Genomic DNA, 13,255 nt, shown 5'->3' with positions numbered 1-13,255 from the left:
TTTTGGATTGGTGTGTTTTCTCCCATGTGGTTTATCCAGTTTCATGATTACAGTTTGAGTTATTTTTTTGTTATTGTCATTTGTTTTTTTGTAATTTGAGCAACGCAACTTTATTTTACTGTGTTTGAGCATTAGATGTATTATTAATTTTGGTATTCCTAATTTGTGGTGAACGGCACTTTGACATTCCTTTTTTGTGTTCTGTGTTTGGTGGAGTTTGATTTCTTTGTTTGCTGTGTTTTTTTATTTATTTGAGAACCGTGCTGTGAACCCAAAAAGTGGTATTAATGAGAGAAAATTGAGCAACTAATAAAAGTTGACCTTTTATACCCTGGCTTCTAGTTCATTTAATTGAACGACCTGTTATAAATATTATGAGGGTCCCCTATCCCGTGGAAGTGGGGGTGGCGTAGTCTATTTAGTCGACATTCTTAAACCGCCATATAGTTGAGGTTACATTTCTGGCGTAGTCGGCAGGGTATAGTTTAAAGAAGCCTGAGTGTAAATGGTTTGCTTGATTTAGTGTGTGTGTGTGTATTTCGTTGAAGTGGGAAAGGAAACGGTGGTTGTAACATATTAAGGACTTCATCATCGTGTCACGAGCCGGTGAGCTTCATCCTTTGTCAGCTGTCTTCTGGACTCTTTTTCTCCTCATCCTCCTCCTATAATACAAATCGCCTGTATTATGGAGGAACAACTTAAAACTCTTGCTGATTTGGTACAACAATTACAGGCTGATAATCAGCAACTTCGGGAAGAACTTTTTAGGAGGCCTGTTAATGTTGAGGATGAGGCAGAGCAAGCTACTAGCCCCAGACATGATGTTAATGTCCATACACCTATTAATGTGCCTACGTCTGAACGTTATGTGTATGTTCCACGGGAAAGAAAATGTCCTAGGTTTTCTGGGAAAGGGTCTATTGATTTGTTGACAGTAGAAGATTGGGTAGAAGAAGTACGTAGGTCTCTGATTGTTCGTCCAGTCCCTGTGGCTGAGAAAGCTTTGTTCGTCTATGATCTTTTAGATGGAGAAGCTAAGGCTGAAGTAAAGTTTCACCCCTCGAGTGACAGGGATGATCCAGAGAAAATCTTTACAATTTTACTTGACATGTATGGTTGTTCTCAGTCTTTTGTGGGTTTGCAGAAGCAGTTTTTCCAACGCCGCCAGCTGGAGGGAGAGTCACTGCGTGAATATTCACACGCCCTCATGGCCTTAATGGAAGCAATGAAACGCAAGAACTTGCCAGGTATTTGTAACTCAGACCACACATTACGTGACCAATTTATTGAACATATGCGTGATAACACTCTGCGCAGAGAATTAAAACGACAGGTGCGGTTAAGTGCTGGGATGTCATTTCTGGAGGTTCGTTCTGAAGCTGTACGGTGGGCAGATGAGGGAGGAACCCCAGCTGTGAGATCTCGGGCTCACTCTTGCGCTGCAGATGTTCAAGTAGTGGGTAGGTATAGATCTAGTCACCCCTCCCCCGAATCCACTTCTGAATTAGGCGAGCTGAAAGATTGTTTACGTAAACAACAGGTTCAGCTAGATGCTATTTTGAAGCACCTGAGTATAAGCCCCTCAAATACCGTAGGGGGTGCTGTTGGCTCCCGTCCAAGTGCTGCCCAGTTTTGGGCTGATGGTAAGCCAATCTGCATGCGTTGCAATAAAGTTGGTCATATTGCAAGGTTTTGCAGATCTGAATTGGCGAGCAGCCAAGTGAGTTCGAGGGGTGGGACTGGACTCGGTCAGGGACAGTTTCCTCAGGTGCAGAGTCAGACAGTTGTACAGGATGCCTTAGTGCAGCCGGGAAACTAGCACCCTCTGGTGTTGGGAGCCTGGCATCAGAGGGGGGTGGTTCTGGCTCTAAGGGATCATTCAATTTTGCCCAACTTGTTGGACAGTGCCCTATAGTGGAGGTTTCTTTTGGTGGGGTGAAAACTCCTTGTCTGCTGGACACTGGATCTATGGTGTCAATGGTCACTGAGAGCTTCTTTGAGTCAGCCTTTCCTATTCATATTAGGAAAAGTTTAAAGCCATGTAGTTGGTTGCATTTGAAGGCTGCTAATGGGCTGGACATTCCCTATTGTGGCTACTTGGAGCTAGAAGTCGAGGTTTTGGGTAGAACGCTCTCCAAAATGGGGGTACTAATTATGAGAGATCCGCTAGATCCTCTTACACGGCAACAAAAGCTCGCGGTCCCAGGTCTTTTGGGAATGAATATTTTGAACTGTTGTTATCAAGATCTTTTTGGTCAACATGAGGAGGGTTTATTTTCCTCTCTTACAGTTAAGCAGGCAGGAAAGGGGTGGAAACAGGCCCTCTTAGAGTGTCAAAGTTTGGCTCTCACCGCAGAGTCTGGGTTACTGGGGAAGGCAGTTGTAAGGGCAGGATTGGCCATACGAGTACCAGCGGGTTCCCTTCAATGGGTTCCCACTACTGGTTGTCAAGGTATGGCTCGTGTCATTACTTCTGTATTATTAGAGCCCCCGACAGGTGAGGAAGGCGTACTGCCAGCGAATATCCTTATTTCAAAGTGTCTCTTACCGGTAGAGCAGGGTATAGTTCATGTCCCTGTGGTAAATCTGGGAGAGAAGGATCAATGGCTTAGGCCAAGAACCTTTCTAGGTCAGCTGTATCTGGTTAATTTGCAGTCGGCCCTGGACACTGAATTGGAAAGTGTGGATAGTGGGGGGTTTGTGAGTAGTAATCAGGTCATGGAGGTAGGCAGTAAACCAGCATTGAATTTTGAGGCGTCATGGCCTTTATTGTCCACTGCACAGTCCCAACAGGCCCGATGCCTTTTGGATCGTTTCAGCTCTGTGTTTAGTAAAAGTGAAGGGGATTTGGGGTGTACTCATTTAGTCCAACATGAGATACCAGTGTTAGATAATGCTCCTGTTCGTCAGCGTTATCGTCGCTTGCCCCCATCTCAGTATGAACAAGTCAAAACTCATATTAGTGAGCTGCTTGAACAGGGTGTAGTTCGCCCTAGTTGTAGTCCCTACTCTTCACCCATTGTGGTAGTACAAAAAAAGGATGGTAGCATTAGACTCTGTGTTGATTACCGTCAACTTAACGCTAAAACACGGAAAGATGCTTACCCACTCCCAAGGATCGAGGAGTCGCTCGATGCGCTAACAGGGGCTAAGTGGTTTTCTACCCTTGACTTGGCTAGTGGGTACAACCAGGTTCCAGTGGTTGAACGGGATAAAGAGAAAACGGCTTTCTGCACTCCTTTTGGGCTTTTTGAATACAATCGTATGCCCTTTGGGCTATGCAATGCACCCGGTACTTTCCAGAGACTTATGGAGAGGATTTTTGGTGATCAACGTTTCCAGTCCCTTTTGTTGTACTTAGATGACATTGTCATCTTTTCTGGTTCCTTTGAACAACATCTTCAACGGTTGGAGATGGTTTTGAGGCGGCTTCAACAAAATAATTTGAAGTTGAAGTTCCAAAAATGCCATTTTTTCCAAAAAGAGGTTAGGTATCTTGGTCACATTATTTCCTCCCATGGGGTGTCTACTGACCCAGAGAAAATTAGCGCTGTAGCCAACTGGAAGCGACCCAGTAACCTTATGGAGTTGCGCTCCTTCTTGGGTTTTGCCTCATACTATAGAAGGTTTGTAGAGGGGTTTGCTCGACTTGCGGCACCACTGCACAGATTGGTGGGGGAGCTCCAGGGTAAGGGAAAGAAGCGAAGTTCAGGCACTAACATACTTCTGGAAGGAAGATGGACAGAAGTTTTGGAGGAGGCCTTTGTGGCCCTGAAGAGGTCGCTGGTGGAGGCCCCAGTGTTGGGCTATGCTGATTTTTCTAAGCCATTTGTGCTAGAGATAGATGCCAGTCAGGTTGGTCTTGGTGCAGTATTATCCCAAGAACAGGAGGGTCAGCGGAGGCCTATTGCTTATGCCAGCCGAGGCTTGCGCCCTACAGAAAGAAACATGTCAAACTACAGTTCAATGAAACTGGAGCTCTTGGCCCTTAAGTGGGCTGTCTCCGAGAAGTTTCGTGAATATTTGCTGGGTGTTAAGTTTGTGGTGTTCACTGATAACAATCCCTTGAGTTATCTGCAAACTGCAAAGTTGGCTGCCGTAGAACAGCGTTGGGTGTCACAGTTGGCTTTGTTTGATTTTGAGCTGAAATATCGCCCTGGTACAGCTAATCGCAATGCAGATGCCCTCTCCCGTCTGCCTGTAAATTCAGCCCCTAATAGAGTTGGGGAAATTGCGTCTGGTATAACCTTGCCTCAGGTACTTTCATCAGTTCAGTGTCCAGGATCTGCTTCTGATTGTACTATAGTTTCAGAAATAGCAGCTGTGCCTTTCCGGGAAAAGGCAGACATGCAAGTGCTTCAGGCTGCAGACCCTCATATTGCTGCTTTTTCGAGGTATTGGCAAAGGGGAGTGGTCCCTACCCGCTATGAAAGGGCCAAAGAGACTAGGGAAGCATTAGAGTTGGTTCGCCAGTGGAAACGTGTTCGGCAGAAAGATGGAATTTTGTATAGAGAAGTTTTCCTGCCTCCAGGAAAGGTTCGCATACTCCAGGTTTTATTGCCCGCGGTCTTAAAGAAGGAAGTGTTGGAGGGTCTCCATGACCATCATGGTCACCAAGGTATAGAGAGGACAACTGCTTTGGTGAGGGAGAGATGCTTCTGGCCAAATTTGCGACATGATATTGAACAATGGTGTACTAAATGTGAACGCTGTGTGGTTGCCAAAGCTTTACGCCCTAAGGTTCGGACAACCATGGGGCATTTGATTGCTTCAAGACCCCTGGAAGTTCTCGCTATTGATTTTACACTTCTTGAGCGGGCGAGTAATGGGTGTGAGAGTGTATTTGTGGTTACTGACGTGTTTTCTAAGTTTACCCAAGCCTACCCAACTCGAGACCAAAAGGCTAGTACGGTGGCTCGTATCCTGACAGAGAGGTGGTTCTACGTTTATGGGGTACCAAAACGTATTCATTCAGATCAGGGGCGAAATTTTGAAGGGGAATTGCTCAAGCAATTGTGCCAACTGTATGGGGTTCAGAAGAGTAGAACCACAGCATATCATCCTGAGGGAAATGGACAGTGTGAAAGATTTAATCGCACGTTGCACGATCTATTGCGCACACTGCCTATTGAAAAGAAAAGAGCATGGCCTCAAGCTTTACCCCAGTTACTGTTCGCTTATAATACCGCTGCCCATCAGTCCACTGGATATTCTCCTTACGAGCTTATGTTTGGCCAGAAGCCAAAGCTTCCTGTGGATGCCCTTTTGGGGAGGGATGAAGAGAGTTCATCAGTGACTGCCCAAGATTGGGTGGTGAGTCATCGGGACTATCTAGACTCTGTCTATAGTAAAGCTAGGGAGCATTTGCAGGTGGCAGCAGCTCTGCGAGCATGCCACCACCCAGTGTCTGTGCCTATCTTGCCAGTCGGGACTTTAGTTCTGTGTAAGAATCATTTTCCAGGTCGGCATAAGATTCAAGATGTGTGGGGCTCCAAGGTGTATGAGGTGGTAGAGTGTCTGGATGAGGTAGGCACTGTCTATAAAATAAGGCAACGAGATTCAGTGGGGCATGTAAAGAATGTTCATCGCTCAAATTTGCGAGAGCTTCCTGATGGGTGCATGCCCTCGGACAAATGCGACGTCGAGGCAAATTGCCCCCCCCCCAATAGGGCCTCCGCTAGAGTATGGTCATCAGAGGCAGTCAAATGAGGAGGAGGAAATGTCAGAGGAGGAGGAGACTTTGGTTTTTCATGTGGCTCAGAAGGGAGGCCCAGCAGCTATTCGGCTAAATTTGGGTGGGCAGGAGTTGGACCGGTGTCCAACTGAACAGGTCATTGATCCCCCAGATTTCCAGTGTCCAGCAGAACAGGTACTTGATGTACCAGAGCCAGTCCCTGGTGCCTTTGACCAGTTTGAACAGGAATCTGAACAGGAACCATTAGAACTTTGTTTACGTCGTTCTGTTAGAACAAGGGCCGGGCAGCATTCAAATCCTTTTAATCTTCCAAGGCCGGTACGATCCCCGGAAGGCCAAGCTCCCCCAAATTTAGCTTCGGTAAGTTCACTATATGGCCTTTTTAGACCTTGGATTTAAGAGGGGTAGGATGAGGATAAGTGTTGTCACCGGGACGGTGATCTTTGAAAGAGGGGGTGAATGTAACCGGAATGAGTACGCTATGCCTTTAAGGGGGACAGGTGATGGAATGACGCCAGCGAGCTTAAATTCTCGCGGTCATTGTGAAGCCACGTTTGTTCTCGCTCTTCCCTCGAACGAGTGTGTGTGTGTGGTTTTCTCCCCCTCCGTTACTGGTGCGTTGGAGAAACTGCTTTTTGACTGCTGCCTTTGACGACGTGGTGTGAGTAAATGTAATTTTATCTATGGAGTCTAATCTAATAAGAGAATGCATTAGTGTTGAACGCACCATGTTGTTTTAGGATTATTCCCGTGCTGATGACCTGTTGATCTGAACGCGCTGTGCAGGGCAACACTGCATTGGTTTCAGCTATTTAATGATTGTTATGAGAGTAACAGCGTGCACAGAGGTTCATACGGAATCGACTGCGTTACAACCCATTCTTTTGCCTTCAGTGAGACTGTCTCATTCAACAAAGTAAACCACAGCGTATATTAAGGAGGTATGTGAGTATTTTATAAGTTGATCAGTGTAATGTCCTTTTGTGTAATAAAAAATGTGAAATGTTTTTAATTACAGGTTTTACATTCCTCCTTTTGGTCTAGCAGCCACCGTTTTCTTTTCCCACTAATATTTGAGATTCATTTGATTAATTTGCGTTTTGTTCTTGGGTGTTTTTGTCCTTTTGTATTTATTTTGTTGTAACGTTTTTTGTTTGTTTCATTTACTGGTTTATAACCGTATGGGAGATCTTTATATTTGATGTTTATTTGTTTTGTGAAGGATTTTGCTTTTGGGTTCATTTGTTTTGGATTGGTGTGTTTTCTCCCATGTGGTTTATCCAGTTTCATGATTACAGTTTGAGTTATTTTTTTGTTATTGTCATTTGTTTTTTTGTAATTTGAGCAACGCAACTTTATTTTACTGTGTTTGAGCATTAGATGTATTATTAATTTTGGTATTCCTAATTTGTGGTGAACGGCACTTTGACATTCCTTTTTTGTGTTCTGTGTTTGGTGGAGTTTGATTTCTTTGTTTGCTGTGTTTTTTTATTTATTTGAGAACCGTGCTGTGAACCCAAAAAGTGGTATTAATGAGAGAAAATTGAGCAACTAATAAAAGTTGACCTTTTATACCCTGGCTTCTAGTTCATTTAATTGAACGACCTGTTATAAATATTATGAGGGTCCCCTATCCCGTGGAAGTGGGGGTGGCGTAGTCTATTTAGTCGACATTCTTAAACCGCCATATAGTTGAGGTTACATTTCTGGCGTAGTCGGCAGGGTATAGTTTAAAGAAGCCTGAGTGTAAATGGTTTGCTTGATTTAGTGTGTGTGTGTGTATTTCGTTGAAGTGGGAAAGGAAACGGTGGTTGTAACATATTAAGGACTTCATCATCGTGTCACGAGCCGGTGAGCTTCATCCTTTGTCAGCTGTCTTCTGGACTCTTTTTCTCCTCATCCTCCTCCTATAATACAAATCGCCTGTATTATGGAGGAACAACTTAAAACTCTTGCTGATTTGGTACAACAATTACAGGCTGATAATCAGCAACTTCGGGAAGAACTTTTTAGGAGGCCTGTTAATGTTGAGGATGAGGCAGAGCAAGCTACTAGCCCCAGACATGATGTTAATGTCCATACACCTATTAATGTGCCTACGTCTGAACGTTATGTGTATGTTCCACGGGAAAGAAAATGTCCTAGGTTTTCTGGGAAAGGGTCTATTGATTTGTTGACAGTAGAAGATTGGGTAGAAGAAGTACGTAGGTCTCTGATTGTTCGTCCAGTCCCTGTGGCTGAGAAAGCTTTGTTCGTCTATGATCTTTTAGATGGAGAAGCTAAGGCTGAAGTAAAGTTTCACCCCTCGAGTGACAGGGATGATCCAGAGAAAATCTTTACAATTTTACTTGACATGTATGGTTGTTCTCAGTCTTTTGTGGGTTTGCAGAAGCAGTTTTTCCAACGCCGCCAGCTGGAGGGAGAGTCACTGCGTGAATATTCACACGCCCTCATGGCCTTAATGGAAGCAATGAAACGCAAGAACTTGCCAGGTATTTGTAACTCAGACCACACATTACGTGACCAATTTATTGAACATATGCGTGATAACACTCTGCGCAGAGAATTAAAACGACAGGTGCGGTTAAGTGCTGGGATGTCATTTCTGGAGGTTCGTTCTGAAGCTGTACGGTGGGCAGATGAGGGAGGAACCCCAGCTGTGAGATCTCGGGCTCACTCTTGCGCTGCAGATGTTCAAGTAGTGGGTAGGTATAGATCTAGTCACCCCTCCCCCGAATCCACTTCTGAATTAGGCGAGCTGAAAGATTGTTTACGTAAACAACAGGTTCAGCTAGATGCTATTTTGAAGCACCTGAGTATAAGCCCCTCAAATACCGTAGGGGGTGCTGTTGGCTCCCGTCCAAGTGCTGCCCAGTTTTGGGCTGATGGTAAGCCAATCTGCATGCGTTGCAATAAAGTTGGTCATATTGCAAGGTTTTGCAGATCTGAATTGGCGAGCAGCCAAGTGAGTTCGAGGGGTGGGACTGGACTCGGTCAGGGACAGTTTCCTCAGGTGCAGAGTCAGACAGTTGTACAGGATGCCTTAGTGCAGCCGGGAAACTAGCACCCTCTGGTGTTGGGAGCCTGGCATCAGAGGGGGGTGGTTCTGGCTCTAAGGGATCATTCAATTTTGCCCAACTTGTTGGACAGTGCCCTATAGTGGAGGTTTCTTTTGGTGGGGTGAAAACTCCTTGTCTGCTGGACACTGGATCTATGGTGTCAATGGTCACTGAGAGCTTCTTTGAGTCAGCCTTTCCTATTCATATTAGGAAAAGTTTAAAGCCATGTAGTTGGTTGCATTTGAAGGCTGCTAATGGGCTGGACATTCCCTATTGTGGCTACTTGGAGCTAGAAGTCGAGGTTTTGGGTAGAACGCTCTCCAAAATGGGGGTACTAATTATGAGAGATCCGCTAGATCCTCTTACACGGCAACAAAAGCTCGCGGTCCCAGGTCTTTTGGGAATGAATATTTTGAACTGTTGTTATCAAGATCTTTTTGGTCAACATGAGGAGGGTTTATTTTCCTCTCTTACAGTTAAGCAGGCAGGAAAGGGGTGGAAACAGGCCCTCTTAGAGTGTCAAAGTTTGGCTCTCACCGCAGAGTCTGGGTTACTGGGGAAGGCAGTTGTAAGGGCAGGATTGGCCATACGAGTACCAGCGGGTTCCCTTCAATGGGTTCCCACTACTGGTTGTCAAGGTATGGCTCGTGTCATTACTTCTGTATTATTAGAGCCCCCGACAGGTGAGGAAGGCGTACTGCCAGCGAATATCCTTATTTCAAAGTGTCTCTTACCGGTAGAGCAGGGTATAGTTCATGTCCCTGTGGTAAATCTGGGAGAGAAGGATCAATGGCTTAGGCCAAGAACCTTTCTAGGTCAGCTGTATCTGGTTAATTTGCAGTCGGCCCTGGACACTGAATTGGAAAGTGTGGATAGTGGGGGGTTTGTGAGTAGTAATCAGGTCATGGAGGTAGGCAGTAAACCAGCATTGAATTTTGAGGCGTCATGGCCTTTATTGTCCACTGCACAGTCCCAACAGGCCCGATGCCTTTTGGATCGTTTCAGCTCTGTGTTTAGTAAAAGTGAAGGGGATTTGGGGTGTACTCATTTAGTCCAACATGAGATACCAGTGTTAGATAATGCTCCTGTTCGTCAGCGTTATCGTCGCTTGCCCCCATCTCAGTATGAACAAGTCAAAACTCATATTAGTGAGCTGCTTGAACAGGGTGTAGTTCGCCCTAGTTGTAGTCCCTACTCTTCACCCATTGTGGTAGTACAAAAAAAGGATGGTAGCATTAGACTCTGTGTTGATTACCGTCAACTTAACGCTAAAACACGGAAAGATGCTTACCCACTCCCAAGGATCGAGGAGTCGCTCGATGCGCTAACAGGGGCTAAGTGGTTTTCTACCCTTGACTTGGCTAGTGGGTACAACCAGGTTCCAGTGGTTGAACGGGATAAAGAGAAAACGGCTTTCTGCACTCCTTTTGGGCTTTTTGAATACAATCGTATGCCCTTTGGGCTATGCAATGCACCCGGTACTTTCCAGAGACTTATGGAGAGGATTTTTGGTGATCAACGTTTCCAGTCCCTTTTGTTGTACTTAGATGACATTGTCATCTTTTCTGGTTCCTTTGAACAACATCTTCAACGGTTGGAGATGGTTTTGAGGCGGCTTCAACAAAATAATTTGAAGTTGAAGTTCCAAAAATGCCATTTTTTCCAAAAAGAGGTTAGGTATCTTGGTCACATTATTTCCTCCCATGGGGTGTCTACTGACCCAGAGAAAATTAGCGCTGTAGCCAACTGGAAGCGACCCAGTAACCTTATGGAGTTGCGCTCCTTCTTGGGTTTTGCCTCATACTATAGAAGGTTTGTAGAGGGGTTTGCTCGACTTGCGGCACCACTGCACAGATTGGTGGGGGAGCTCCAGGGTAAGGGAAAGAAGCGAAGTTCAGGCACTAACATACTTCTGGAAGGAAGATGGACAGAAGTTTTGGAGGAGGCCTTTGTGGCCCTGAAGAGGTCGCTGGTGGAGGCCCCAGTGTTGGGCTATGCTGATTTTTCTAAGCCATTTGTGCTAGAGATAGATGCCAGTCAGGTTGGTCTTGGTGCAGTATTATCCCAAGAACAGGAGGGTCAGCGGAGGCCTATTGCTTATGCCAGCCGAGGCTTGCGCCCTACAGAAAGAAACATGTCAAACTACAGTTCAATGAAACTGGAGCTCTTGGCCCTTAAGTGGGCTGTCTCCGAGAAGTTTCGTGAATATTTGCTGGGTGTTAAGTTTGTGGTGTTCACTGATAACAATCCCTTGAGTTATCTGCAAACTGCAAAGTTGGCTGCCGTAGAACAGCGTTGGGTGTCACAGTTGGCTTTGTTTGATTTTGAGCTGAAATATCGCCCTGGTACAGCTAATCGCAATGCAGATGCCCTCTCCCGTCTGCCTGTAAATTCAGCCCCTAATAGAGTTGGGGAAATTGCGTCTGGTATAACCTTGCCTCAGGTACTTTCATCAGTTCAGTGTCCAGGATCTGCTTCTGATTGTACTATAGTTTCAGAAATAGCAGCTGTGCCTTTCCGGGAAAAGGCAGACATGCAAGTGCTTCAGGCTGCAGACCCTCATATTGCTGCTTTTTCGAGGTATTGGCAAAGGGGAGTGGTCCCTACCCGCTATGAAAGGGCCAAAGAGACTAGGGAAGCATTAGAGTTGGTTCGCCAGTGGAAACGTGTTCGGCAGAAAGATGGAATTTTGTATAGAGAAGTTTTCCTGCCTCCAGGAAAGGTTCGCATACTCCAGGTTTTATTGCCCGCGGTCTTAAAGAAGGAAGTGTTGGAGGGTCTCCATGACCATCATGGTCACCAAGGTATAGAGAGGACAACTGCTTTGGTGAGGGAGAGATGCTTCTGGCCAAATTTGCGACATGATATTGAACAATGGTGTACTAAATGTGAACGCTGTGTGGTTGCCAAAGCTTTACGCCCTAAGGTTCGGACAACCATGGGGCATTTGATTGCTTCAAGACCCCTGGAAGTTCTCGCTATTGATTTTACACTTCTTGAGCGGGCGAGTAATGGGTGTGAGAGTGTATTTGTGGTTACTGACGTGTTTTCTAAGTTTACCCAAGCCTACCCAACTCGAGACCAAAAGGCTAGTACGGTGGCTCGTATCCTGACAGAGAGGTGGTTCTACGTTTATGGGGTACCAAAACGTATTCATTCAGATCAGGGGCGAAATTTTGAAGGGGAATTGCTCAAGCAATTGTGCCAACTGTATGGGGTTCAGAAGAGTAGAACCACAGCATATCATCCTGAGGGAAATGGACAGTGTGAAAGATTTAATCGCACGTTGCACGATCTATTGCGCACACTGCCTATTGAAAAGAAAAGAGCATGGCCTCAAGCTTTACCCCAGTTACTGTTCGCTTATAATACCGCTGCCCATCAGTCCACTGGATATTCTCCTTACGAGCTTATGTTTGGCCAGAAGCCAAAGCTTCCTGTGGATGCCCTTTTGGGGAGGGATGAAGAGAGTTCATCAGTGACTGCCCAAGATTGGGTGGTGAGTCATCGGGACTATCTAGACTCTGTCTATAGTAAAGCTAGGGAGCATTTGCAGGTGGCAGCAGCTCTGCGAGCATGCCACCACCCAGTGTCTGTGCCTATCTTGCCAGTCGGGACTTTAGTTCTGTGTAAGAATCATTTTCCAGGTCGGCATAAGATTCAAGATGTGTGGGGCTCCAAGGTGTATGAGGTGGTAGAGTGTCTGGATGAGGTAGGCACTGTCTATAAAATAAGGCAACGAGATTCAGTGGGGCATGTAAAGAATGTTCATCGCTCAAATTTGCGAGAGCTTCCTGATGGGTGCATGCCCTCGGACAAATGCGACGTCGAGGCAAATTGCCCCCCCCCCAATAGGGCCTCCGCTAGAGTATGGTCATCAGAGGCAGTCAAATGAGGAGGAGGAAATGTCAGAGGAGGAGGAGACTTTGGTTTTTCATGTGGCTCAGAAGGGAGGCCCAGCAGCTATTCGGCTAAATTTGGGTGGGCAGGAGTTGGACCGGTGTCCAACTGAACAGGTCATTGATCCCCCAGATTTCCAGTGTCCAGCAGAACAGGTACTTGATGTACCAGAGCCAGTCCCTGGTGCCTTTGACCAGTTTGAACAGGAATCTGAACAGGAACCATTAGAACTTTGTTTACGTCGTTCTGTTAGAACAAGGGCCGGGCAGCATTCAAATCCTTTTAATCTTCCAAGGCCGGTACGATCCCCGGAAGGCCAAGCTCCCCCAAATTTAGCTTCGGTAAGTTCACTATATGGCCTTTTTAGACCTTGGATTTAAGAGGGGTAGGATGAGGATAAGTGTTGTCACCGGGACGGTGATCTTTGAAAGAGGGGGTGAATGTAACCGGAATGAGTACGCTATGCCTTTAAGGGGGACAGGTGATGGAATGACGCCAGCGAGCTTAAATTCTCGCGGTCATTGTGAAGCCACGTTTGTTCTCGCTCTTCCCTCGAACGAGTGTGTGTGTGTGGTTTTCTCCCCCTCCGTTACTGGTGCGT

General features: G+C 46.0%; 1 protein-coding gene across 1 annotated transcript; it reads left to right on the top strand.

Moving 5' to 3' along the window:
• Positions 1–685: 685 nt before the first annotated feature.
• LOC137089364 (uncharacterized) lies at positions 686–12,882 on the top strand. The gene is made up of 8 exons (XM_067452958.1): positions 686–1,247; positions 2,357–2,452; positions 2,555–5,526; positions 8,067–8,187; positions 9,297–9,392; positions 9,495–11,048; positions 11,916–12,466; positions 12,787–12,882. Exons 1-8 carry the CDS (start codon positions 686–688, stop codon positions 12,880–12,882), a joined length of 6,048 nt encoding a protein of 2,015 aa, XP_067309059.1.
• Positions 12,883–13,255: the final 373 nt, after the last annotated feature.

Source organism: Pseudorasbora parva, chromosome 9, assembly GCF_024679245.1.
Source record: "Pseudorasbora parva isolate DD20220531a chromosome 9, ASM2467924v1, whole genome shotgun sequence".
Classification (NCBI taxonomy): domain Eukaryota; kingdom Metazoa; phylum Chordata; class Actinopteri; order Cypriniformes; family Gobionidae; genus Pseudorasbora; species Pseudorasbora parva.
The sequence above is the reverse complement of the archived record's forward strand: the minus strand, read 5'-3'. Positions and strand labels throughout refer to the sequence as shown.